The 27,816-nt window shown below is 34.8% G+C and overlaps 5 protein-coding genes, 2 long non-coding RNA genes and 1 pseudogene across 8 annotated transcripts in view; 4 read left to right on the top strand and 4 right to left on the bottom strand.

Moving 5' to 3' along the window:
- Positions 1 to 23,242, bottom strand: part of LOC122538933 (ATP-binding cassette sub-family C member 4-like) — a 35,423-nt gene extending 12,181 nt beyond the window's left edge. The window contains exon 1 of one of the 2 annotated variants that reach the window (XM_043673444.1): positions 22,960 to 23,242. The gene's annotated coding sequence lies outside the window, so the exon portion shown is untranslated. Of the gene's footprint in view, positions 1 to 3,067; positions 3,263 to 22,959 lie in introns of those variants that run through there. The other variant, XM_043673443.1, reaches the window with a different exon arrangement.
- On the top strand, positions 372 to 1,674 carry LOC122538946. The gene is made up of 3 exons (XR_006308955.1): positions 372 to 749; positions 1,034 to 1,485; positions 1,556 to 1,674. It is a non-coding gene; the product is annotated as an uncharacterized LOC122538946 (long non-coding RNA).
- LOC122538945 lies at positions 1,737 to 4,076 on the top strand. Its single transcript, XR_006308954.1, has 2 exons — positions 1,737 to 1,973; positions 2,053 to 4,076. It is a non-coding gene; the product is annotated as an uncharacterized LOC122538945 (long non-coding RNA).
- On the bottom strand, positions 4,539 to 5,647 carry LOC122538942 (annotated as a pseudogene).
- LOC122538939 (jerky protein homolog-like) lies at positions 7,090 to 9,177 on the top strand. Its single transcript, XM_043673452.1, has one exon. It carries the CDS (start codon positions 7,616 to 7,618, stop codon positions 9,095 to 9,097), a length of 1,482 nt encoding a protein of 493 aa, XP_043529387.1. The 5' UTR covers positions 7,090 to 7,615; the 3' UTR covers positions 9,098 to 9,177.
- LOC122538934 (ATP-binding cassette sub-family C member 4-like) lies at positions 10,007 to 18,094 on the bottom strand. Its single transcript, XM_043673446.1, has 15 exons — positions 17,934 to 18,094; positions 16,973 to 17,083; positions 16,737 to 16,871; positions 16,136 to 16,340; positions 15,491 to 15,713; positions 14,514 to 15,170; positions 13,722 to 14,224; positions 13,355 to 13,636; positions 13,061 to 13,290; positions 12,480 to 12,979; positions 12,165 to 12,395; positions 11,745 to 12,079; positions 11,410 to 11,655; positions 11,015 to 11,317; positions 10,007 to 10,856 (listed from the first exon to the last, which is right to left on the bottom strand). The coding sequence occupies exons 1-15, from the start codon at positions 18,005 to 18,007 to the stop codon at positions 10,716 to 10,718; spliced, it is 4,176 nt and encodes a 1,391-aa protein (XP_043529381.1). The 5' UTR covers positions 18,008 to 18,094; the 3' UTR covers positions 10,007 to 10,715.
- Positions 20,162 to 23,342, top strand: LOC122538938 (piggyBac transposable element-derived protein 4-like). Its single transcript, XM_043673451.1, has 2 exons — positions 20,162 to 22,487; positions 22,567 to 23,342. Exon 1 carries the CDS (start codon positions 20,784 to 20,786, stop codon positions 22,479 to 22,481), a length of 1,698 nt encoding a protein of 565 aa, XP_043529386.1. The 5' UTR covers positions 20,162 to 20,783; the 3' UTR covers positions 22,482 to 22,487; positions 22,567 to 23,342.
- A 1,364-nt stretch (positions 23,343 to 24,706) lies between these two features.
- On the bottom strand, positions 24,707 to 27,526 carry LOC122538937 (serine/threonine-protein kinase polo). Its single transcript, XM_043673450.1, has 7 exons — positions 27,214 to 27,526; positions 26,689 to 26,913; positions 26,388 to 26,605; positions 26,015 to 26,310; positions 25,642 to 25,932; positions 25,056 to 25,456; positions 24,707 to 24,956 (listed from the first exon to the last, which is right to left on the bottom strand). Exons 1-7 carry the CDS (start codon positions 27,304 to 27,306, stop codon positions 24,759 to 24,761), a joined length of 1,722 nt encoding a protein of 573 aa, XP_043529385.1. The 5' UTR covers positions 27,307 to 27,526; the 3' UTR covers positions 24,707 to 24,758.
- Positions 27,527 to 27,816: the final 290 nt, after the last annotated feature.

Genomic DNA, 27,816 nt, shown 5'->3' on the forward strand with positions numbered 1-27,816 from the left:
ATCGATCGTGTCAAAGCGGTGATCTGATTTCTAACGAGTTGAGTGATTTATCTACGCGTTCCTTTAGTTTCACGTTTTTAGTCTGCTCAGGCATAATTTCGTTGAATGGAAAAAAACAGAAGTATGTGCAAACGTAATTGTATAGCGTATACATTGATATGAACATATTGTTGTAAAACGTTCAAAGCGATCACTATGAATTTAGAATGTTAGAACGCTGCGAGAACAGTATGTCGGACTACTGCGAACAACAATAACGATAAAACGTTAATGTTATAAATATAACTCGTTTCGTTGATTAAAAAAAAATACGGAACAAAAGTTTTAAGAAATAGAAAGAATTTAAAAAATAATTGGCGTGCGTGTTATTACATTTTTGGTACATTAAAAATAGAAACACTCCTTTATAGATAAGTGCTTTTTATTTGATTTACTATACAGCTTGCACGTGTACAAGCGCGCAGCCAAACACGCGGAGATAAAAATGGTGCCAGTCTTCCTTCGTCAACCACGATTCGACATGTATAATTCGGTGCACATGTGTAATCGAAATTATATCCTTGAACTTAAACCTGGACGAAATTGAGATAACGATTTCCGAATAAATAGTTCGAACAATGATTATTATGCTGCGATTAATAACACTTCGATCGAGGCTGCGGATGTTCATGTATTTATAGAAATGTTGTACATTCAAACGTGCCAAAGTCTAATAAAATCATAATAAAAAGCATCATAGTGCATAATATGTACGTATTTCGTACGTTATATATTTCATGATAATTAAAAATTTATGGGATAAACTATAAATTTAATTATATTACATATTATGAATATATATATAAAAATTATTGGATTTTAGTATTGGCTAATAATAGAAAAAATTTTATGATTATATTTATAATTTTTACATTTAAAGATTAAATTAATTTATAAATATATGTATGTATAATTATTAAAAAAAAAATTGTAATTTTGAAAAATTACTTATAATAATTAAATTAATAAATGTAATGTAAATGCAATGCTTCAGTCAAGTCTCTGATCTACAATCTAGTTACACGACAGATACACGGAATGTAAAAGAATATACGTACGACGGAAATAACTACTGACGACTACAAATAAATCTTGCGTATGTGTTTATTATGTGCCTACAAAGTGTGAGGTGCAGATAATCATCTTCGATTCGTGATGCGCAAAATTACCAAGTGAATTGAAACGTTTGTCATCATTAGTCAGCAGAAAATTTTATGGATTTACTATGTTGCCTGCAATGACTGCTACTTGTGAGGAATGTGCAATTCTATTCAAGTAAATAAATAATATATGCATGCATATAATCTCTTCTGTTTATTCATTTGAATAATTATATTGTAATTATGACATGTCGTTGGTAAAGAAGGAATCTTTTTGCACACGCGCGTGTGATTTCTAACCGCGGAAGTTTTACCAGGAAATACAATAAATCCGCAATAATTCAAGGTAATAATTGTACCATGACATTTATTGTCTCTCTGTTACCTTATCAGCTCCATAAATTTTTTTTTTGCAGATTTATGTCAGCGGCGTTTATCAGCGCGGAATATGATTCTATAATTTCACGATGTGAAACGTACAAACATTTCGTAAATTGTCGCCGTTGCAAAAAAAAAGAAAAAATAAAAAAAAGAATGAAACGAAAAAAAAATAAAAAAATAAAAAAAAGAATGAAACGAAAAAAAAAGAAAAAATAAAAAAAAGAATGAAACGAAAAAAAAGAAAAAAATAAAAAAAAGAATGAAACGAAAAGAATACAAACGACGTTCGGTCGACAAAGTTAACAATTATAATCTTCAATTCCGTTCGATTGTACGCAGATGTGTACACATCGTGTCATTAAACAACTCGTGACAAAAAGTAAACGAACGATCATTATCCGACCATCAGGAAAAGTTTCACGAAATCACGCGATCAGAGTAACGAAAACAGGGGTAAGAGAGCCGGAATCATAATCACGGAATGTCAAATAAATTATTTGTCTAATAATTTATCAACGAAGTCTCTTTGCAGGCTGTGACGGTCGCTTCTACGTACATTTTCGAGCAAATATGTATCGCAGAAACGTTCAAGAATTGTTTACGACAGGGACGGACAATGATACGACGAAAATATAAATTAATTAATGATTGTTGAAACGAAAGGTTCACAGAGAGCAATTGAGACGCGTTATGCAACGAAAACCCGCGACTCGGCCTCAACCAACACACACCGAGAACAAATAACCACAACGCGAAATCAATTTTCAACGTACGTAAGATTTGAACAAATGCTTTCGCCGGGGTAATATGTGCGTTTTTTAATTCGTCATCGGGGCGCTAAAAATAACGCGTTTCTCGCATTGTTATTATATCATTAATCGCCGGGCGACTTCTTGAGAGTTGTGTAACGCAGTCAGGCTAATGGTCGCGTTAAAATGACGCCACGCGAAATGTTATCGAGACAGAGAGATGAGAACGGGTCAATTGCGGATGACACGTGACGCTTAGCCTGATATGCCATCGTTCTCCTCAATTCGATTTAACGCTTACAACGAAGAACTCGCCAGTGTGGCGACGATTTCTAAAATAGAGATCAAACTTTCCGGTTTGTTGCAGGCAACGCGATTCTCACGACAAATGAACGTTCCGTTCCGAGAACGCATGCTCGTTAAATAATTCCGTGGGAAACACGTGATTTTCATTAAAAACCAACGGCACATTTTCCGATCATAAAATTCCAATCGTTAAGCCACAGTAGGTGAGATACTCTATCGTAATATCTACCATTGTTAATAGCAAATAGAACGAGTCAAACTTATTCGAAAATTATTTCATTGAAAGACAAAATTTGGTTCTACAAGTTGTTCAACGACATGAGGGATGCTTCTGTCTAGCATAGGACTATCCAGTTAGCCTTGATATATTGACACAACGGTATTTTGTGTTGCGTGACTGCTGGGATTCGAAATGGGACTTCCATCGAAAAAAGTCAAATAAATATACGTGTATAGACGCGAGAAACGCGCTCAACGAACGCTGCTACTCACTTTTTGTTGCCTGAGCCTTGTTTCGTCTTCTGCTGAATGAGGGAATTTCAACAACGCGTGTCACATTCTACAAATCGGACACTGTTCCTCCGGACGAATAACAAACTCGAACGAAACGAAACGAAATACGCATGCTTCGCGCAAAGCCTGCGCCGCTACTGAACGCAATTCTCAACTTCGACACTCCTCTGCCTTGTTTCCTCGTTCTATGACGTATGCATGTGTTCAACGTGCCAGTACGTTTGATCGTAATATACGGTCTGCATCTTTCTTTCGACGATGGTGTCTTTATTTGCAATTTCGATAAAAAGGAAAAAAAATTTAGCCGTAAAACAATGTTTAAGAAAAAAAACTTTTCATTATATAGGGTGGGCCAAAAACCCCACTTCCGACTAAAATAAATCCGTAATTTTGTTATTAACTTGCGAACGCCCTAGTGGTCAACATTTAAATGAAGAAATAATTTTTAAAACATGATGGAAAAATCGTGCTTCAACTTAAATTCAATTTGAAATTAGTGAAATTTGTTTTTTTTATATTTCGATGTTTTATTAAAAAAGAAAAAAAAAATTGGTGGGAAGAAACTTTCGGCTCACTCTGTATCGTGTCTCGTTGCGTGTTTGACGATTATTCATTTACGATTCACGGTTTCTTCGAAACTTAATTAACTAATAATTTTTCAACATTTGATGTATATAAACTACATTTTTATTGAAAGACGAAATTGAAAAAAAACCAGTCGAATAAAATAAATAAAGTATAATAGAAGAACAGGAAAAGGGAATAGAGGATATTTATGCAGACACATTCTAAAAAAGAAATTGCTATTCGTAAAAGTTGCTATTATACAATATTCTGTTTTTTAGATGCACTTACAAAGTAAAGTTAAACATAGCTGTGACACAAAATGTTGGGAGATACTTATATAGTTTATGATTATAAGGCACATGATAATGAAAATAAAATAATAAAACGTTGTTATTAAAATATAATTATTGCTGACACAACTGAACTGTTATTTGAACGAAGGAAGAGGGGGAGATACTCGCCCACTCCGGTTTGTTTATAACTGAATAAAATGATCGATCGTGAACGAGCAAATCCGATCGATCGGCGTGTTTCAAGCCAGAAAGTTGAATCTTCGATCGCACGAGAGACCATTCAAAGAAACAAATAAAACCAAACATAATTTTTAATTCAAGCTATGATAAATTATGAATAATAATGACTACGATACACTTGAGTAAGAGGATATAATTAAGCATCATTATGGAGTACTGAAAATAAAATTGCAATTAAACTAAAACAGGAAAAAGAAAAAGAGCAAAAAATGATAAGTGCTGTTTAAGAGTTGTAACAATTGATGAATTATATATTTAACATTTAGACATATCAACAAATGGAATAAATTTAACGCTATTGTATACAAGTGAATTTTTTGTCAAATTCATCTTGATCTTTCTTTTTTGTTTTTCTTGTTGATCAAAACAATCACAACGTACAAAGTTCAAGAGATTTTTACGAAATCGTTTTACAATGATTCAATGAATCAAGAGTAATTGCAACTTTTCTCCAAAATTCGCAACAAATTTCAGAACTATGAAATGGATTCAATAAGGAGAAAAGACAAGAAAATAAAAAAATTAATAAAAGACGCACTTCCATCTATACTGTTCTTCTAAACGAGAAAACATTTCATTCTTTTCTCTCGTCGATTAATTTGTAAACATTTCCAACGTTCTACTTCAATTTTTGTTGCTATCTCGAGAAAAAGAACATAAAAAATACAGGAGGAGATACGATTGGCGACTCACGACGCCAACTTTTTATACTGCTTCTATCGTCAGATTTAAATTCTGTAAATGTAAGGAAACAAAGATATAAAATAATTAAGATAAACGATTTGTAGTTAAATGTAAAATAACGTGAAATGAAAAATATGAAACATAAAGCAATTAAAATAAGCAATTCTTGAGCAAATAATATGAAATATAAAATAATTGCAATGAACAATACAATTTATATGTAAATATGAAATAATTAAAATAAACAATTCTTGTTCCTGGTTCTGGTCACCTTCAACACAGGGGCTTCTTCCTTGTCATACTTCATGCTGACATTATTCAGAGTCACTTGTCGTGTTTCGGCCAGTCCGTCAGCAGAGGATCGTCACTGGTCTACGAAGGTTCCTTGGGCAAATTGTTGTACTCTAGGATCCTATCCACGGACGTTACGTGAGATATCATTTTGCCACTTCGTTTCACCACATGTTGCAGGCTACCGATTATACCCAACGATTGCGATATAGCCAAACCGACGTTGTCTCCAAAAATGCTATCTAAATGTTATAGATAATTTTAGGACAAACGATTTTAATCGCAAATATTTGATTTATAGTGAAGTGTAGTAAATTGTAGTGAATGGTAGAGTTGTAGTTTGAGAAGCATTACCTGTGTTCATTACAGCGAAAAAGAAATCCAGCTACAGGCCAAAAATTACAGGCACAACTATATTCATGTGCCATGTATTGGTGTGTACGTCTTGCAAGTTATTGTACTTGCTTTTGCAAGAACTCCACAATTTTTGATCCATTGCTTCTGATGATAGTCAGTCTGCTTAGCGTGGACTTTACTAAGTTAGAGAATACAACAAAGCTGTTTGCTAAAAATTCAAAATTTACTAAATTTTAGATCTACTGAATATTATAATACACAGAGTGTCCCACTTTAATCTAAATGCAGTTATTTCTACAAATGGAATTATTCATCATTTAAGAAAATGTCTCAAATGCATTTTTTTCTATTTTGAGAAGACAGTAATTTAATTTACACTTGGTTTGTCTCTAGATAGACATGTGTACGAGAATACTAGTGAAGATTGTTACTATTTTTTCAAGTATAATCACAGACAAGCCTCAGGTATTCATATATCTTGTCTGTGGTATAATTTTTTTTTTGCTCAAGGTACAACAGGTTGTTCTTTATAAAAAAAGCATTACGTTCAAAACCCATTAATTTAGGAGATATTTTTTATAAAATCTGTGCATAAAAAACAAAAACAATATGAATATAGGAATACTCTTGTCCTTCCTCCTCTTCCATATAATAAATTTTATAAGATTAAAGTTTCTCTAATAGTTTTTCAATATACATAAATACTTTTTTGCAGAAAATGACTTGCTATATTGACTGACATAAAAAATTTACATAATTGTACTGGAAAAAATAGTACTGACTTTCATTACTATTCTCCTACATGCGTCTATCTAAGATAAACTAATTGTAAGTGATAATAAGGAAAGAATCTATGTATAATGTAGCAGAGTCCGCGAGTAGACTCAATTTTCAGTTTTATGTTTAGCAAAAAGTTGCAAAGAGTTTGTTTCTTACCGCGCGAAGCAAACAAACACTCATTTATGGTCACTTTGCAAAGAATTACAACACTTTGTCTCCTCTGATAGACCAATAAGTGAGGTTGGCATTCTCGTGAACTAATTTATTTTAACTATAACATTACAAACTTTACAAACTACATGCTACTGTTCGTAGATGTCATGAGAAATAATCTGTCTGTATTTTTTTCGTAAAATACGTTCGTATTTTTCGTATTTCGTACGTTTCAGTTTGTTTCCTACGTTTACACGTTTTAAAATTCGCGCGCGATCTGTTGGAGCAATCCGTTACGACTAATAAACTCGCGACCAATGGCACGCTTAATAATTTCGACCAATCAGCGCTCTACTTTTCAAACGCGCAGAAACTTTCTTTCGTGATTGAAATTACCTTCGTTAAATACGATTTTGTCAAATGTCAAAACTTTACAATGTTATATTAATATAGTAGTGAGCTCATAACTGATCATCGCTCATCCCCCATCAATTCTTGGAATGTCTTCACTCTACGTTACTTTACTACGCACACAAAACAAGTAGTGTATGTCATGATACCAATGTGTGTGCCTGGCATCGGTGAAACTGTTTACACACATCCCCACTCTTTCTCTCGGTGCCTGGAATACACCGCCCCTCTTAATTGACCAGTTTCGGTCCCGACTGTTGGACAGTTGCGAGGTCACTACTGTATCGTGTATTACATTAATCTGAATTAATATACCGAATTAATCGATTGACACAGTATTTCTTTAATAACGTTTTGTTTCAAATGTGAGAAGAACGCGCCATTCAGAAAACCGAGATACGCATATCGGTAAATACGATAGTCTCTAGTGGACATTTAAGAAGGGCGGTGTATTCTGCGAATTGGCTTCGAAAGAAAGAGCGGGGACGAGCGTCAACTGTTCCACCGATACCAAACACGTGCAACGAATTCCAGTATCGTTCAATCGTAAAGAAATTTAACAGTTTAACATTTTTTTTTTTAAATTGAACACATTGAAACTATTTGATAACTTAATGCGTACATAAACTAAATTAAAAACAATAAATTATAATAAAGCAATAATTATCAAACAATTCTCGAAAATTTACTGAAATTCTTATAAAAGTAGTTGTTAACATTAATTCTACTGACACTTCGATATTTTATTGAAATGGCTGATTCCAAATCTAGCAAAGAGGTGAATATTGCAGATCGTTTAGACATTTTAAATAAATTAGAGGCTGGTGAAAATATAAACACTCTTGCGCGTGAATATAACGTTTCGAATCGAACGATAAGACGTATTCGACAAAAAGCTTTGTCGATACGACGATATGCGAAAGAGGATTTTAAACTGCAGAAAAAGAGAATGCGTACGTCCATATCTGCCGATTTAGACAAGGAATTGTATTCGTGGTTCTTGCAACGTCGTTCAGCGGGAGACCGAATAACTGACTATATTTTGATAGAGAAAGCGAGAGCGCTGCAGGAAGAAAGAGGCGGCCCATCCAACTTCACGCTATGTAAAGGCTGGCTGTGGCGATTTAAAAGGAATTATAACCTACGCCCTACAAATGTACCCTACGGTGAGAGTGACAATACGGACAAATCTGTTGCGAAAGAATTTGTGCAACAATTTTTGCAAATGTTGGAAGACAATGAGATCAGTGACAATAATTTGTACAACGTGGACGAAACAAGCCTATTTTGGAAGATGCTTCCCAAGGAAATATTAATGAGTAAAAATGAAAGTAGGGTATCGGAGAAGAATATTAAAAAGGACAGAATAACGTTAGCCTTGTGTGCGAACGCAAGCGGAAACCATAAGTTACCGTTATTTGTAATTAATAACTGTGAAAATCCTAGAGCATTGAAACACTGTATGAATAATTTGCCTGTAATATATACTCATAATAAAAATGCTTGGATGAACACCGCAGTATTTCAATTATGGTACCACAATGAATTTAAGCCCCGCGTTAGAAGGCGGCAATTGGAAGAAAATTCTGGTGGCAAGGTTTTACTGATAATAGATAATTTTAGTGGCCATAAATTGTCAGAGAAAGAAATGGACGATGGCCATTTCAAAATCATATTTTTACCGCCCAATACCAGTTCCCTGATCCAACCAATGGATCAGGGCATAATATCAAAATTGAAAAAGAAATTCCGGCATAAATTATTGCAGCGCGTCTTGCTATATGAAAATGGAATATCAGAATTCTATGCTGATTATGACATAAAAGATTGTATAGATATGACAAATGAAACATGGAGCGTTATAACCTCTGCGAATATATTCAATTCCTGGAATAAAATACTTAATCGAGAGGCAGGAATAGCTGAAAGAAACTTCACGTGTTCTGTCGCTTTCTCATCAGAGACTGCTCCGTGCGATGCAACATATGAAACAATTTCTGACGACAAAGTGACAGAGTGGATCAACGAATGTGGAGAAGCGGAGAGAATTAGAGAAGATGCCACCGAAGAGACAGATGCTACAGAAGAATCTTCTCATTCGCAGCATCTTGCAAATCCAATAGAGGTGGAGGAAGTTGACAGATTGTTGTATTATTTACAAAAAATTATTGCAACAGAACCAGAAATTCCAAGTCACGCAAAATCTATAATAGATTATTACAATTCAAAATAAGTTTCACTTACACTTTCTATTGTTATTTCTTTTCTTTCTGTAATATTTTCACTTGTTATTATCATTGTATGATATATCATATTCTGCAATATTTCTATTTCTATCATTATTTATCCTTATTATTTAATATAATTTAATATAATTATTAAATGTATGTACTCGGGAAATATTCAACTACTTGTAATATTTGTGGAAATAAAGCAATCACTTAAGCAGGCACTACTGTGTTTGATGTTTAAAATAAACTTGCCTAACTTTGACCCAAAACAAACATAATGTGCCGAAATGTTATCACATATCGCTTGTTTTGTATTGTGCGAATATTATATTTTACACAATAACTTGGAGTGGGGAAAATTCCAATTCCAAGAATTGGTGGGAGATAAGCGATAGTCACTTACAGGATTTAGAGTGTGGTCAATTCTGAGGGGACTACTCTATTACGATTATTATTGAAATAAATCATTCCGTTAACATATCATAAAAATAGAGTGTTTTATTTACAATTCGGTATGATCGACATATACAATAAAAACTATAATATAATCATCGAAAATATATATCAAATATACACAATGAACTGCTGTGTAATCCTCGCGAGTGATAATAAGACCGATCATATTTCAATTTATCCAGGGAACCATGTATTGTTGTATTATCCTGACAGATGAATCGATTCTCGATCTCTGTTACAACACATGCTACAGCATGTGTATTTATAGTACATTGTGCACATGTTGTATACAACAGGTAATAATATAAAAAAGTATAGTATAGTACATCGATCTTGCATAAAAAAAATACTATGAACGTTATAATAGATTAACATTCCTTTAAGAAAAAAAAAAAGGACCGTATAATTCTTATTGCTAGTTTTTAACTCTGTTTTTTTTTTTTTTTTGCATTTACGTGGAAGTCCAAAACTATTGAAAATTCTGCATCTTTCCCTCTACTATTTTTTTCACTAACAACAGACATAACAGTTCTCCACGATATGAACACGTAAAATATGAAGTACAAAAAATAAGTATTCTTACGGACATTTGGCAGTTCGTAATATTATAAGTAGTTTTGCTCGTACATTACAAATAGACTGGGTTTTTTTGATCGCGCGCGGAGGCTCGTAGAAGAAAAGTGGCTTCTATAAAAATATATTTATATAAACTTCAAAAAAAGAAACCCCTTTTCATGCCATCTGGTAGACGAAAGATCTCTCCTCAAGACACCATATCTTTCGTGCTCGTGAATTAAAATCTCCCGTCTAATTATAAGAAAAAAAAGTACTTGGAACGATAGTAGCAACGGTGTAGGCACGAAGAGATGTACAAAATCTGTACATACTGTATCGATCATATAACTACACTGTATAATAATTCTTGGTAGGAATAAAATTAAAAATATGATTCTTGTATTGCACAGGTTCGGTCACTTGGCAATTAAAGCGGATACTGGCTACAATAAAGGCAGTTCTTCACTTTCCAAACTGGAGTTCCTGCGCCATTACAAGGAATATTTGCATGATCTTTCCACCTTTGCCGATGTAAATAGCACACTGGTTGCTCCCTGTTGCTGCAAACTCTTCAATTTTTCCAACGACCAAGCCGTTTTTATCCAGCAATCACCGTTCTCCGTGTCTGGCGATGTAAGATTGCCTCGCTATCTTCACTAACTGGTCATATATAGCACGATCGGTTTCTTTGACCAATGATTTGAATTGACTGTAGCTGTTTTGTAACAGTATGTGAGGATGATCAAATTCCTGCAAATGAAACCCGCATTTCGTACATAATTTATTTAATAAATCGGGATTCAACCAGAAAATCAATAGTAAATTTTTTTATAATTTGATTGTACTTCATAATTTAATTGTAATTTACATATTTTAAGCCAAGTAGACGAGTAAGGAATTTTACTTACAGTCATACGACCTTTATCCATAACTAACACCTTGTCGCTGTCCATAATGGTATTTAACCTGTGAGCAATAGTAAGTACAGTGCAGTTAGCGAATTTCTTTCGTATCGTTTGCTGGATCAAGGCATCAGTTTGTGGATCCACATTGGCCGTGGCTTCGTCAAGCATAAGTATTTTATTATTTCTTAAGATAGCTCTCGCCAAACAGACCAGTTGTCTTTGGCCAACGCTGTAGTTACTACCCCGATCTAAAACGCGGTTTTCTAAGCCTGTTCCTGTAGTAGTTACAGCGTCCTTCAACTCCACCTTTGTCACATACACACAATATTACAAATTTCGACCGTGAAGAAAGGAAAGAAGAAAGAAAAGTTGACTGTTACTACATTCCAACTTATTACCTCCTCGAGAACTTCCCACAGAGCCTTGTCCGTAAATTCATTGAAAGGATCCAAATTCCGTCTCAACGTGCCAGAGAATAAAACTGGATCCTGAGGAATGATCGATATGTGACGTCGTAAATCCTCCAAACAAATAGATCCAGTGTCCACGCCATCGATTTCTATGACACCATCGATTTTGGTTAGCCTGAACAGGGCTGATATCAACGACGACTTTCCAGCTCCTGTCCTTCCCACTATACCTATCTACAAGATAATTACGTCGATTTTATAATTTTTTAAACTAGTATCTACACTGTTTATTTTTCTCTCAATTGAACGAAAAATCCACGTACCTTTTCTCCAGGATTAATTGCAATGTTCAGACCTTTCAACACCGGAGGATCATCTTCTACGTATTTCATATAAACGTTTCTGAACTTGATCATGCCATCCGTCGGCCAATTCTTTGGTGCGTTAGCAGGAAGCGCGACTTGCTTCTCAGTTTTCTTGGCGAACTTCCCTCGGTCACGTAAATTCGGTTCAGGTACAATCTGTGTATATTCTAATACACGTTCCACAGCCATCAACTGGTTCTCCATCTCGGCGTTTTGTCTCAAACCCCACTGAATCATCCCGGTCATGGCCATTACCTGAGTGATGGCCAAACCCACCTCTCCGCCGGAGAACGCTGCAAGAGTATCATTGAAAATCGTTCAACAGTGTGAAAACAAGAGTACACTAACTGATTGAGGAAATATTCATTTGTATCTCACATTGCTCCAATAAGAGAAAACTAAAGGTAACTATGGACGTGAAGACGAAGCAAAAGATGTCCAACGAGAATCCAAAGGCAGCGCTTGCTACTATATACATATAAACTGAGGAGGTATGAACATCTTGCAGTTTGTCAAACTCTTTTTTCAGTATGTCCTGCGCGCAGTAGGCTCTTATGGTGGTCAATCCATTTAACGTTGTAGTTAAGTGAGTGAACACCGGAGATCGAGCTGTAGAAAGATTTTTAGTTCATTAAAGACAGATCCACAAATATCGCCGATCATTTAAATGTCTCGCAGAAGATATATACTTACTCATTCCCTCCATTCTTTTAACATTTTTGCTAGTCTTCAAAAATACCTTTCTCACCCAATAAGAGACAGTACCCAAAAATGCTATCGGGATTAAGAAGAGAGGATTGACTATACAGGAGACTGTTAAGGATCCAACCATCATCAGGCATATTTGGCCAGCATCCAGTATAGCCTTTGGCAATAATTCGTCAATGGCTCCCATGTCTTTGGAAAATCTATTTAGAATTCGACCACTGGGATTCGTATGGAAGAACCTCATACTCGTTCTAATTAAGGAACTGAACGTCATATCATGCAATTTTTGGCTGCATAATATGCACACTTTGTAAAAAGTCAATGATCTCGTAATACCGATACAAAATAGCCCAACAACAATTGCAGTATAAACATATATATAGTTATACATGGAGGAAACATCCAAATTCTCAGTTGAGGTATCATTGGTACTATTTAATTTGGCTTCCGTAATGTAATAATGCCGCATTTCTTCCGCGCTTACTCTGAAAATATTTTTAGTCTATTAATTTTCATAGTTTGTATTACACTCATCCGCAAAACTGTATTTTAAGAAAGATACTTACAAAATAGGAACAAAATAATCGTTGAGACTAGCCATAAACTGTGTACATACAAATAATAAGAGTACCAAAAAAGCTAGGCACAAGTTGGTTCCGGTTTGAAAGTACCTGAGAAATATTGGTCCTTTAATTACACCACGCGTATTTCCTTCTAAATTATCATTAAATTTCTCAGAATTTTCATTTTCTTCCTCATCGTCTGTTCCCGCGGTACTTGCTTCCAGAGATCGACTCTACGAGAATAAATCTATTAATGTCCTGCGCACGAAAGGCGTAACAAGAATAAAATAATCTTACTTTAGTACTTGACGTTGAAAATTGTCTTTTCATACTACTCTTCTCCAAAGAGCTATCCTCGGGAGATTCTGATTTGGCCGCTAATAATTCAGCGTATTTTGGTCGCTGATTCAATAAATCTTGAAAATGAGAAAATACGGTGACCTTCCCTTGTTCTACAAGTATAATGGTATCTACATTTTTCACGTACTGCAACTGGTGAGTAGCCAAAATCCGTGTTTTTCCTGCTAAGTATCGTTGCATACATTCTTCAAATAAATATTTACTAACATGAGTATCAACCTGGAATTTATAAAATAATATAATATAGATCTTATAAGCAATTAACTCATTCTAAAGTGTGAAACATTGGTTTTAAGATACTCACAGCACTCAACGGATCATCCAGTAAATAAATGTCCGCTTGCCTATACAAAGATCTAGCTAAATTAATCCTAGCTTTCTGCCCTCCCGATAAGGAACTACCTCTTTCCCCAACGATTGTCTGATCACCCTGCGGGAATTGCTTAAAATCGCTCTGAAGCGAACAAGCTTTCACAACTTTCTGATATCGGTGACGATCGTAAGGCTGTCCAAAAAGTATATTCTGTCGAACGGTGGACCCGAAAACCCACGCCTCTTGACCGGCGTAGCTTAAACTTCCATTCACACTAACATGACCACCTGTTACATTTATCTCTCCAAGAATAGCCGACAGCAAAGTACTTTTCCCAGCCCCGACCATTCCTATAATGGCGTACATCTTTCCTTCTTCTATTTCAACGTTTACGTTCTCAAGGTTATTCTCAATTTGACTCGGTTCCCATTTGGCTGTCAAGTTACACATTTTCACTGCGTATGTTTCATCATTTACCAAAGAACTTTTTTTTTCTAGAAAAAGAGAGAAAAATTTTAACAAAATATTCAAAAGTTTATATTTTAATTTTATTATTTAATTTTAATATTTTTATTTCACTAATGGTAAATGTTTTGTATTACTTTTAAAATGTTAATATATTGACTTGTGAGATATCAGAATGAAATGCAGACAAAAATGTATAAAATATCCAAATTACGATATTTAGTAAAGCTCTGCGTTTGCTCCATTTCTTCAGTTACATTCATACAACTATAAATTTGTACAATCATTTGCAGTTTAGATATCGCATATAATGCTTACCCCCCACAATGTACGCCTTATTCTTCAGCAAATCGTTAGCAACAACTATTAGATCGTTGTGTCTTCTTTGTTCAGAAGAATCGTCCAAATTCTCGTAGCGGTTTATTTCATCATCGATATATGGTATATCGGGTTTAGAATTTTTGTTGGAAGTTTGCTTCGAAATACTATTAATGCTATCGTTAATGCTAGCTGTGAAACTGTTCGAAACATGACCACTGTCGTGGAACTCCTCGTATACCAGGAACTGCTGCAACCTTCTCACGGCTACCATGCACTCTGCAATCTCGGCAAAACCCCGTACGAACAATCCGGACATAGTCTGCGCCAAAATATTGAAATACGAGGAGATAACGAACACTTTGTCCGCTGACAGTTCATTGCCAAATAAAAGTATACTGATCAAAGTACAGAAGAGAGCCATTCGTGTGGTGAACAAGTTGAAGGTCATGTAGATGCCTCTAATGTAGGAGCTCTTGGTAACTACTTGCAATTCCAATTTACGGGCAGTTTCGATCAGGGCGCAGAAGGGTTTTTCCCATGCGTACATCTTAATAACCTGGACTCCTGATATTATTTCGTCCATCAAACGGACTCTTTCGTCGGTTTTTATGGCAGTCTGTAGCCGAAACTTGGAGGACAATTTCCCCGTGTACGCTGAAACATAAATGTAATACCGACGATGGAGAAAATTTCAATTTTGAAGTTTATAGCATTAACATCATCTAATTCGAGCCTTTATGCTTGCACGCTTAGAAAAAAAAACGAATGATTAACTAATGTTACTAGAGTAGGATATTTTCATTAGCACACTAGCCATCCTTAATGAATACAATACTTTACACAATAACTTTATGAGTAACGTCATGTGTATTTTATACATTACTTTTATACATTATTTTGTGTGATACTTCACAAGTGCAAAAGCTCGAGCTTTCCTCGCTCTAATAATGGAATTATCATTACCAGAAACTCACACTGAATCGGTACGACAAAGAAGACGGCGGCGATACCAATCAGTCCAGCGTATCCAACTTCGTTATAAAGAAAATAGGCTACAATTAACGCGGAGAGTGGCGCAGACCACATATGATGTATCAAGATGGAAACAAGATCAAATCTATTTACATCATTGGCCACCAAATTGACTACCTTTCCCGGTGCTGTTTCACCAAGTGCCGTTTTACTAAGTCGTAATGCCTACAAAAAAAAAAAAATATGGTAAAAATTATTTTATTACGTGCAATTCATGTCATACATACATCTCAAATACACAAAATGATCCAATCCTATATATTGGAAGAACATTACAAAGATATTTATCCAGTGTTTCTTAAAGCCTATTCTTTCTTCCAGCATTGTATTTGACAAACGTGCTTTTTTTGAAAACTTTATCATATCGTTGAAATAAATGAATAATTCGCCGACTGCACGCGCCAGAAATTTCGAAACACGAAAATCTGGTGAATGCACACAAATTTTGGAAAAATATATGAAAGTACTTGTTACAATATTCAGTAGTGGAAACAAAACTGTGCCCAGACAGAGAATTCTTTTAAATGCATTCACAGAAATTTGAAATTGCATGAAGATCAGTCTACCAATTATTTTTCCTGCATTACCTTTCGATAGACGACAGAACACGCAGCGACTCTTATTCTTCCACCAACGTGGAACGCGCCAAACAACGATTGATTCGCTGAGACTACGTTTACAGCCGTTGCTATGCAAATTCCAGCTGCGTATAGAAGAGCAGTTTCAAACGTTTCGGTTGTGTCATTTCTGAAGTAGCGCAAGAGCCCACCCAGGAGTATCGGTATACCTAATCTATAAACAAATGCAAATCAATGTAATCACAAAGTTTGACATATGGTGAACTTCGTTAAGAACTTAATTTACACGCTGAGTAACGTTTGTGCTTTTACTTTTTCGATATTTTTATGTATTTTCAACATGAATATTTGTTTCTTTTATATTTTTAATATTCATTTGTCTGTTATATAACGTATTTAGTATATTATATATAGTATAATATACTAAATATATAATATATAGTATAATAATATAATAAAATGTATGTAAATGTGTGTAAAATCTACAGTCACAATGTAAAAAAAGTACACATGTACTATGTTATTACTTTTAATTCTCTTTTCTTTCTTCAACGAAACAATCCAACGCAAGCGATATCTCAAAAGTTCAAGAAAAACAAAAGATACGTACTTGATAAAAAGTTCGTTTAATATCTGTATCAAAGCAAGCAAGGTATACTCCCACAAAAAGGTACGGAAGATGGCTCTCAACAGGCTGGGGTTTGTATTGCGCTTCTTGGCATTTTCCAGCTCGATATTCCATCGTCTAAAAATCGTGCATATCGCAAGTTAAGTACTGATTTCTTTTTTGTTCTTTTTTTTTTTTTTATTAAGTTAAATCAACGAATTNCAACGAATTATACAAACCTTTCTAATCGATCCCCAAGCACGTTCGAACGATCGGTGTACAAAGGAGTGTACAAATCTTCCGGTTGCAAGATCTTCCTATAGCCTGTCTTGAACAAGTCTAGCGTCCACCTGTGTACAATATCGGAGATTCTATAGTTACTATCTGTGAAACCGTGCAATCACATTTAACGGTATACACGATGATACGTTTCACCCAATCGTTTGTTACGTCACGAACAATGATAATACAGTTTGGATACTGTTTATTTAGTAACAGTTCATACGTCGTGCAACCAATTTGTTTCATAATTATTATCAGACAATTGCGTTAGACTAAAACATTTCGAGATAAAAGTTTTTTGGAACGGATCTCTGATGTGTGATAATAGTTGAAATCTGGAATGTGTGATTAATCTCAGACTTCTTCGCACTCTCGAAAATTTTTCATTTCTTTTTTTTTTCTATTTTTATTCGAGGGAAATACGACGTGGACGATGTAACTCGTTTCTTGTTTTACGGCAATGATCGAAGAAATCAAACAGGCACTAGACTTGACTAGTCTTGACTATTTCTCATCATTTTTAAATATTTCCTTGCTATTAACACTAATTATTATTAATTAACTTAAAAAATAGAATTACTGATTTTTCAGAAGAAACTAGCGTTACTTTCTTATAAATGAATTCAATTTTACAACTGCTACATGTGTTCTGTGTTCGACGAGTACAATCGTCATCGCCTCGTTCAAGCGTCACCTACAGTGTTTCAAAAGCGGCACCAAAAGCTAAAAGATTAAATTGCAAATTGTTTATTTACATTAAATTTATATTTATAAATTATGAAATATTATTCATACGATTTAATTTAATTTGATATAATTATCAGATTATAAAACATATTTCTAAATTATAAACCACAGCTAATGAAATTGATTGTGCATTTATAAATTGCGAATCAGAAAGATAATGGAGGGTCTTACCACCAGAACAACACCGACAGAAAGTTGGCCTTCACCCGTGGATTCGGTTTCTGTTTCAAATTGCTCGAATCCATCTTTCATTAATGCGTGCCGCATCAACACACCGATCCTCTGCCGATTGCTAATTGACTACCCAAACTACAATTCGACTTAGCCGATAAGGAAACAAAGAAGTATGATCACACGCCGGGCATCCGCGTAGAAATAAAAGTCGAACAGCCGAAATCTTAATTCTCACAGGACAACACGTTTTTATTGCTCGAATAGTTTATCTATCTGTAAGGGAGAGCCTTCTCAAACATCGTTGCTGACTAATTAATGAGTAATCACTTGAATTCACTTGACACGGCACAGATATAATGTAAGTACAACAAATAAATCTTCAATAATCTCTGAGAGATAGCGATCGCTCTGTCCGTTAAGTGTCAATTGTGAAATGCTCGATCGATAGGTGATCTTGATGATCGACCGAGTCCAACGGTAGATGTGCCTCGAATTGAAGTTCTTACTTCGGTCACGCGTCGAACTGTCTCTTGAAGGAAAGTAAGACACTATTGGATCGGACACCTGTATTTAAGACAAAAAGGGATCATATATTACATCAGCTTTCGTTGGCGTTAGCTTCTTATCTCCATACTTGCTTTGTCACCAATTAAACACAACAGTTGGTATAATTTCACGATGATTTCGACATGATGTGTTATCACATAGATACAACATTAGTTATCGACAATCGAGTACATACTTGATGAGTTTTCAGTCAAAAACAATTAAGTCTGTCTTTCATACACACAACTTCAAACATCATTTGATGTTTTCTTAGACACTATTTATAAAGTATTTGAGTACATCTCGAAACCATTTGATTCCGGGATCATGGATCATAGTATGCAGTGGATTTATTGAGATCTATACTAAAAGATCACTGATACGTAAATGCATAGTTTAGAAAAGCGTTTTAATTTCCAAATTGTGTCATCTCTTTAATTTCATAATTAATTAAGCTATTACATTTTCAGGGTTTGAAGAAATATAGAAGTTATTACATTAGTTTTCTATATATGATGACTAATGCAAATAATAAATTACAAGTGAATAAAAATGAACATCTTATCGTGTGTTATTGTCATGAATTCTTAGAATATCGAGTAATTCAGCTGCAGGAATAGTTAATCTACCCTCCCGTGAAATCTATTATAGTTCTTGTATCTGCCTGATGTGTACCTCACACATAAAAAAAGTGTTACTTTAAAATTACAATTATTATACTGTTACTTTAAATACAGTGTATACATTGATATAAATATATCATGTAAAAAGTTCAAAGCGATTAGTGTGAATTTAGAACACTGCGAAAACGGTGTGTTAGAATATTGTAATTGAGTAACAACAACGATAACACGTCAACGTTATAAATATAACTTGTTCCGATGATAAAAAATAAAAAGAAAAGAAATAGGAAGGATTTAAAAAATAATTAGCACGCGTATTGTTATATTTTTATCAAATTAAAAGTAGAAATCCTTTTTAGATAAGTGACTTTGATTTACTATACAGCTTGTACATGTACACGCATGGAACCAAAACGCGGAGATAAAAATGGTGCCAGTCATCCTTCATCGTTCACACGACTTATTTGAGATAAGAAAATCTTATAACTACTTGAAAGTGTATTTTACATTTTGCAAGATTATACATAAAGAATTTATTAGGCATCCACTCATGAAGCGATATTGGTATCAATGTTTCAAGTACCGAAGAAATTAAATAAACATTGTTACAGTTCGAGTTATCGCATCGAATTAAGTGGTGCCTGAGAATCACCTCTCGAATGCAAAGAGTGGGTTCATTATGACGCTCAAACGCGTTTCTCGCATTGTTATTCTGTCATTACATGGATGCCATCTAGTTATATAACGCAGTCAGGCTAATGGCCGCGTTAAAACGACGCCGGGCGAAATGTTATCGGGATGAAAGGAAGCTGAGAATGGAACAATTTAGACGCGTAACGTTCAGCCTGATATGCCATCTTCTCAATTTGATTTAATCACTTGCGCTGGCAACTGATTGCGGACCATAACGAGTGACCAAACCGTATAGAATGATTCGTCGCTTTCTTTTTGAATTTGTCATGATGACTGGATAGAAATTATTGAGAAGTAATAAATCTATTATGTGTAGGTTATACTTAAATATACTTAAAGCTGAGAAAATATTGCAATTTTCAGACAAAAAATTCTGGACATGCGTGGCACGTCATTCCAGTGCAAAAAGTTAACGCGATTTCTAAAATAGAGATCAAATTTTTGGCTTGTTGCAGGCTACGCAAGTTAACGTTTTTGCTCCTAGATAGAATGCATGCATGTTAATTAATTCTGTAGTAAATGCGTGATTTTCATTAAAAAGCTAACCTAACCTAACCCACGGCTCATTTTTTTGATCATAAAATTCTGATCAATAACCCCTTCGCAATATCGTGCAAAATTCGTCAAACCGGTAAGAACCACGGAAATAATAAAAAACCTAATCTAAATCTAACCAATGGCTCATTTTCTGATCATAAAATTCCGATCATTAACCTCTTCGTCTACGACATCGTGTGGGACTCGTGGTAAGCAAGTCGAACCAAATACAACCACGGGTGAGGGTCGTGGTTTGTAGATCGGACCAAACGTGAACAACACGTGTCGCGTTCGTGGTTTGTGGATCGGACCAAACGCAGATAATACGAGCCACGCTCGTGGTTGTCACCGATGTTTTTCTGTCTCGCTTTCGTATTACTCTTGGCCACGTCGCACGTTCAAAAGTATTTTCTTAAAAACACTAAAAAAAAAAAAGAGCTCTTGCACAATGTATTCAAAAAGAAAATTTAGCGTCGATGAGGAGAGTGAAAGTTGTGCAGATGATGATATAATAGATGTTTTTAGTAGTGATAGTGACAGTAGTTATATATTATTTCCTGAACGAAAACGTTCGAGGCAGCTGGTTATTGAAGACGACACCGACGATGAAGATTACGTTAATCAAACACTATCAGATGAATGGGTTTGGAAAGAAAAAGATAATAAACCAAAGATCTGGAATTACACGGAGATTCCTGGCGTAAAAATGGCAACCTTATCTCAGTTAAGTGAAAACAAAAGAGAGCTAGACGTTTTTAATGTAATATTTGAGAATGTGTTTTGGGAGAATATTGTAACGGAGACGAATCGGTACGCGGAACAAATAATAAACAATAAGAATAAAAAACGAAAAATCGACGAAACTTGGGTCCCTGTGGACTGTGATGAAATAAAAATATATTTTGCATTATGTATAATAATAGCTCAAGTTAAAAAACCAACAATTCAAATGAACTGGTCCAAGAGGGCCATTATAGAAACGCCAATATTCAGGAAAACGATGCCATTGAAAAGATTTCTGCAAATAACTAGATGCTTGCATTTTGCAAATAACGATACAACTGAGGGTACCGATAAACTACGTAAAATGAAACCTGTGACAGATTTTTTTAATAAAAAGTTTAAAGAAGTGTATACAATGGAAGAGGACATTGCCATCGACGAATCTCTAATGAAATTTAAGGGACACAAACCTTATAAAGAACATAGTCCATCGAAATCGAAAGTTGGTATAAAATTTTGTAAATTGTGTGAGTCACAATCAGGTTATTGTTATGACTTCAAAATATATATAGGTAGTGATCAAATAAATCCTGATGACAGTGCATCTGAAAGCGTTCTCATGGAACTGTTGCAATCAGTGTTGCACAAAGGACACACTTTATACTTTGATAATTGGTGCTCTTCGCCAGAACTGTTTATAACTTTAGTCAACAGTAAAACTAATGCCATTGGGACAGTACGTTCTAATATTAAGAATATGCCAAGAGATTTTGTTAGAGCAAAAGTAAAAAAGGGAGAATATAAAGTGAGAAGCTGCAATGGTATATTAGCATTAAAATGGAAGGATAAACGAGATGTTCACATTATTTCAACAAAGCACGAAACTGCAGAGATGACTGAACAAGGCAAAGGCCAATTCAATTCTACTTCAAAACCAAAATGTGTTATTGAGCATAATAAAGGAATGGTTGGAATTGATCGCCAAGATCGAATGTTGGCGTGCTTCCCTGTTATGAGAAAATATACAAAAAAATATCGAAAAGTATTCTTTTATGTATTTGACATGGCACTCTTTAACTCGTACATTTTGTTCAAAAAAATAAATACAGAGAAAAAACAGAGTTACGCTGAATATAGAATTGAAATAGCCGAGTCATTATTGAAAAATGTGCCCTTACCCGAGTATAAAGGACGTGGGCGATTATCGAACGGAGATTCACCGCAGAGACTGCACGCGCAACATTGGGGTCATTTTCCCAAGCATATAGATCCAACACCATCGAAGCAAAAGCCATCAAGAGCTTGTAAAGTTTGTGCAAAACATAAGAAGCGCAGTGAAACCACGTGGGAGTGTAAAACATGTCAAATAGCGTTACATGTTCCAAAATGCTTCGAAAGATACCATACGGTTGAAGATTATTAATTTCCTGTAAGTTTCTTCGAAACGCTAATAACTTAAAATAAGCATCAATTCAGAAGTTGAAATAAAATGTTATTATCACTTCCAGATATCATTTAGTAAAGTAAATCATTTTCATTCACTGATGAATCGTTCGAAATTATTTCTCAAACATCTTGCAAAATTAAACCAGTTGTATTACTTTACACATGTATTTGTGTACCATAAGACATGTGCGATTGGCACAACTCTTACGTTAAATGGCTTGACGCATGTCCGATTTTGTTCACTGTGTTACGCGCTGTTGGGACTCGTAGGGCAAGGAATTGTTCAACGACTCGAGAGATGAGAATGCTTGTCTGGTACAGGACTATCCGACCTTGATATATTGACACAATGGCGTAACATGATTGCTGGGATTCGAAATGAGACCTCCATCGAAAACAGTCAAATGAATATACATGTATACATGTATACGCGCTCAGTGAACGCTGCTACTCACTTTCTGTTGCCTGAGACTTTCTTCCTCTTCTGTTCAACGAGGGAATTTCAACAACGCGTGTCACATTCTACAAATCGGATACTGTTGCTCCGGACGAATAATAAACTCGAACAAAGCGAAACAACATACGCATGCTTCGCGCAAAGCCTGCGCCGCTACTGAACGCAATTCTCAACTTTGACTCTCCTCTGCCTTATTTCTTCGTTCCATGATGCGTATGCTCAATGTGCTAGTGAATTTGATCGTAACGTAAACGGCTTGCATGTATCAGTGTATATACCGTTCATTCCATCATCTGTCGTTTTTTTTTTTTTTTTAAAGCATAAGATGATTCTAATTTTATGTAGATTGGAAGTTAAATAAATAAAAAACATATCCCCTTTGGTGTATATGTATACATTTTCTCTTCGGAATAGCAGAGTATAAAATACGCCTCGCGTTTTTGTTCCAACAAAAAAGCCGTGAAATTCTTTTTCCGAACCTTTCGTGCTTGATGTGCACGAAGGAAGGACCGAAAATTAACAGAGACGAATATGTACAGTTGTAGTAAAAGTCATGCAAATGTGCTGTAATGGCTCTAACCTAACTTTTTCCAAGCCCGATTCTTGAACTCGAGTCGACAACCGTGGAAATGAGTCGAATTGGTTTAAGAATGGAAACACTTTATTTTATTTTCAAAACAATGTCATAGATTACGTAGAAAAATAATACTATCGTTACAATTTTTTTCTTTAATATTTTGTATAATAAATGCTCGTACGATATGCATTGTGCATAGTGCCATGAAATATTCGTATGTATGTACATTTGTATACATTCGTTTTTCTCCTTTTTTCCCATATATGTATTTCATTAATGTGATCCTTGGAATGTGAATTTTTTTTTTTTTTTTTTTTTTTAAGTATCCCCCCCCCCACTCCTGACGTATGCTTATATTTCGCATTTTACAACTTCTTAAACGTTATATCCGTAATTTCACAGTTAAAGAAATAATTCGTATACTTCTCTTGTAAAATCAAGAGAATTCGAGATATCAGTGTTTTTAATGATGATTGAAGACCCACACACACAAACACACACACACATACACACACACTCATGCTTTAACCACGCTATTAGCAGACCTGACTACAGACAAATGTAAATGATATGAAGCGAATTTCTCCTTGAAATGTGTACAACTTAGAATATCATTGAAAGTTAGACCATTCATTTATGTTTATTAGAAAAATAGACAAGTGTTCAATTGCACTACTTCATCGAAGCAATAATGACCAGCTAATGTCAACACTACAATTACTCTTGGTATTTAACGAATATTCATGCAGAGCGGCAAAGTACTTGAATTTAAATGTTTGTTCAATTCAAAAAATTACCAAAACGTTTATTATATAAAAAAAGACCATAATTTAATTGTCGACATCGATAAAAAAAAAAAATTTGGCTTCTTTTAACAATATGAAAAGATTGTCGATATTGGTAAAAAAACTACGAAGGCTTTTTTTAATAATACGAAAAGACCCTCAAATAATTAAGCTGTTTGCATGATTTGTAGATGTTTCATTTGGATGTTATAATATAAACACCTAGCAAAAATTCGATATATCCCTATAAAATAAAATAAAAATAAAATTACTAATTAATTGTATTTGTTATTCGCCAAATATAAAGGCATTATCTTTACTAAAAAAAAAAAAAAAAAAAAAAAAAAAAAAAAAAAGGGGGGAAACATAGTACTTCTAAAATATACTGTGTATCAGAATTGTTCATTTCCTAAATCGGTTGGTCACAAGTTATAATTATCGAGTTTGAGGATTTGATAACATTAATAGAAGTTTCTCGTAGGCATACGCTAAATTTTTAGCCAAACCTTTACAACATCCGTTTTCTTGTATAGTTTGGAATCTGTAAGTTTTGAAATTTTTCTCGGTGTCTATATAGGTAACAGCTGCCATCAGCGGGCACATAATAATTTTTGTATGATCTAGGAAATTAATCTAAAAATAAAATATTACAATTAAACATTTGTTTTTCTATCACATTCAAAAATTTTAAAATTTAAACAGAAATACATCTCAAAATGTCTAATTACTTACTTGTACTGTTCCGTTAGTCAACTGCATAACTACAGCACTCTGTGTTCTAAACCATTGATGCATGTAAGGTATTCTAGATATAGCATCGCATGGTTTTACAGCAACAGAACTCCCAGCTTTCATCAAATGGTCGTTCATATACTTCAAGAAGAAGTTCATTAACCTCATCTTCTTATCTAATTCAGTGGGATACTCTTTGACTGTGTAATACAATTCGTCTCCTTCGCGATTTATGTAATGAATGTTGAAACAATTAGCTAGCATTATTAAACGGGTGCCATCGTTGAACATTACACCCACGCCATCATCAGAAAGTTGGTACCCAAATCCGTATTTATCCGAATAGTCAACCCATTTGCTTATCCAAATTACAGGTTGTGCAACAGGATCACTCATTTCATCTACACAGTTAAAACAAGTGTGTAGTATTCACACAAAACAATTTGCACAGAAGAATTTGACAATTACAAGACCAATTATTTATATATATTATCGTTATTTAAATAACCGTTAATTTTAATAGAAGGAAAATAAAAAGATGTGATAAAAAACGCGATAATAATATTTAATCCCTGGAAGAGTTTACCTGTTAATGAAGCTGCCTCTCTATTTGGTTTAGCCTTTAACACAGCACTCAGCTGTTCTCTCAACGTCTGTAGCATCTTTCTAATGTCATGGTTCAGTTTTTGAACTTCGCTTATCGCATCTGCAGGCTTTGTCTTGCGCGCTGGACTATTACGGGATACTAAATTTTGCCCCTCTCCACCTACATTTGTATTCATCTCAGACAATGGCTTACGCTGATTATATATTTCCAGCATATCTAAGCGAGGTGCCATTGTTAAACATGACAACGGTAAACTATGTGGCATAAAACCTGTAATGAAATTCAAACAGATTAACAACAAAAATTTCTTCGCAACAATGGCTTGAAACTCGTTGCCAAAGTCTCAATTTACCACAAGTGAAAAACGGATCTTTTATTAGCTTCGTTATGGAAGGACGTTTGGATGGATTTCCTTGCAGCATATTAGAAATCATGTCAATCGCGACTGTATTAATACTTGCAGGTATTTTATACTGAACTTGCTTTATTCTGGCATAGGTTTCCCTTAAACTTGACGTTTCAAACGGAGGTTTCCCCACAAGTAAAGTATACATAATGCATCCAATACTCCATATGTCAACTTCATAAGAATGTCCAGCTTTAGTTAAAATTTCTGGTGCTATGTAGTTAGGTGTTCCACACAGCGTTCTATTAATGAACTTGACATTAATTCATTGTATTAAATATACAAGGTATATACATATGAAAATAAACAGAGCAGTTACTTTTTACGTTCTCCTTCGTGCTCTAGTCTAGTGGCCAAACCAAAGTCGCCAATCTTAACTTGCAGATCATCGCTTAGAAATAAATTACCTAATTTTAGATCTCTGTGAATTATCTTATTCTGGTGCAGGTAGTTCACACCATCTAAAATTTGTTTCATGTAATATCTAGTCTCGCACTCTGTTAACGCTTTTCTACGTTTATGCAATTCCATCATTGACTGAAAAGACACAATTGCTAGTTTAAATGATATATGGTATCTTTGGGTAAGAGCTGGTGAAGCAAGTGTTGAATTATATTTACCCTTTTCCTGCACAACTCCAAAATTATATATACATTCTGAGGATCGTCAAAAAAACCATAAAAACCTACAATGTTTTTATGGTTCAGTGTTTGATGAATGGAAATCTCTTGTGTCATTTTCTCTCTGTGATTGCTCTTTGTGATTTGTGATTTTGGCACGATCTTCCCAGCGTATACACGGTGTGTCTCTGACTCTCTGATTTCGTAACATTTTGCAAAACCACCCTACAATAAATGAAAAAAAAAAAAAGAAGAAAAAAGAAAAAGAAAAACATAAAATTGCAAAGTGCAAAATGCAGAATAAAAGGATTAAAGTAACAAGATATATGGAATACACGCTGCAATGTGTGATACAAAAGTGGCGGAGGAGAGCAACAAGTGCCAATGGTTGGCGTACACAGAGGAGAAAATTATTTGTTCGAACGAGTCTCAAGAAACAAAATTGTTTAGTAAATGTTGAATTTTCTCTCGGTTGAAACCGAGAGAGAGAGAAAACTCGACGAAAATGCGAGAGGAACCACTTACTTTCCCGAAAAATCGTCCTCTGATATAACTTTTGCCCGAGCCTACGTCGTATATCACATCAGGAATAACGCACTCTTTCTCGTCTTTTGACATTTTGCACTACCTTCTCCCCCCGGATTACGCGGTATACTGCGAAAAATGATGCACGCTCACGTTGCTCGCACGTTCCACGAAAAAAATTACATTCAACGCCGACTTTCCTCCCGAAATACAAATTTTCCTGTTTTTGTCATGCGGGAGACATGCAACGGATTTCAATATTTAAACCTCAATATTTTAACCAATCCCGCGTTTCCCTGCGCGTGCTGCCAACTGTGCGCAAGCAATTGTCACTGTACCCCTGGTAACAACAAGCCGCGTTCACACGAAACTGGGTTCGTCTCTTTAAGAAAAGTGTTCAACACTCCACTCTCGATTTAAAAATGTTTCCAAACGTTAAATGCATTTCAGCGGAACGAACGAACAAACTTATACCATGTTCAGAGCGTGATCGCACGTTGGCTAACCTAAACGAACGAGAATTGGAAAATTTCTTTCCCGCGTAATTGTAGAATTAAAATTTATATATCACGTTGTATGTAAATTAAATATTTTTCTGCGAAG

The sequence above is a fragment of the Frieseomelitta varia genome, unplaced genomic scaffold (genome assembly GCF_011392965.1).
Source record: "Frieseomelitta varia isolate USP_RPSP 00005682 unplaced genomic scaffold, Fvar_1.2 scaffold_182, whole genome shotgun sequence".
Classification (NCBI taxonomy): domain Eukaryota; kingdom Metazoa; phylum Arthropoda; class Insecta; order Hymenoptera; family Apidae; genus Frieseomelitta; species Frieseomelitta varia.

Excerpts from the sequence above, each read along its gene's own strand:
- LOC122538938 (XM_043673451.1), top strand. The coding sequence starts at position 20,784 with ATGTATTCAAAAAGAAAATTTAGCGTCGATGAGGAGAGTGAAAGTTGT.
- LOC122538939 (XM_043673452.1), top strand. The coding sequence starts at position 7,616 with ATGGCTGATTCCAAATCTAGCAAAGAGGTGAATATTGCAGATCGTTTA.
- LOC122538937 (XM_043673450.1), bottom strand. The coding sequence starts at position 27,306 with ATGTCAAAAGACGAGAAAGAGTGCGTTATTCCTGATGTGATATACGAC. Across the intron at positions 26,914-27,213 it reads GAGGACGATTTTTCGGGAAA|GGTGGTTTTGCAAAATGTTA; the intron begins GTAAGTGGTTCC and ends CATTTATTGTAG. Across the intron at positions 25,457-25,641 it reads AGAGGCAGCTTCATTAACAG|ATGAAATGAGTGATCCTGTT; the intron begins GTAAACTCTTCC and ends TTAACTGTGTAG.
- LOC122538934 (XM_043673446.1), bottom strand. The coding sequence starts at position 18,007 with ATGGATTCGAGCAATTTGAAACAGAAACCGAATCCACGGGTGAAGGCC. Across the intron at positions 15,714-16,135 it reads GTTCTGTCGTCTATCGAAAG|GCATTACGACTTAGTAAAAC; the intron begins GTAATGCAGGAA and ends TTTTTTTTGTAG. Across the intron at positions 15,171-15,490 it reads CTTTGTCGTACCGATTCAGT|CGTACACGGGGAAATTGTCC; the intron begins GTGAGTTTCTGG and ends TTTATGTTTCAG.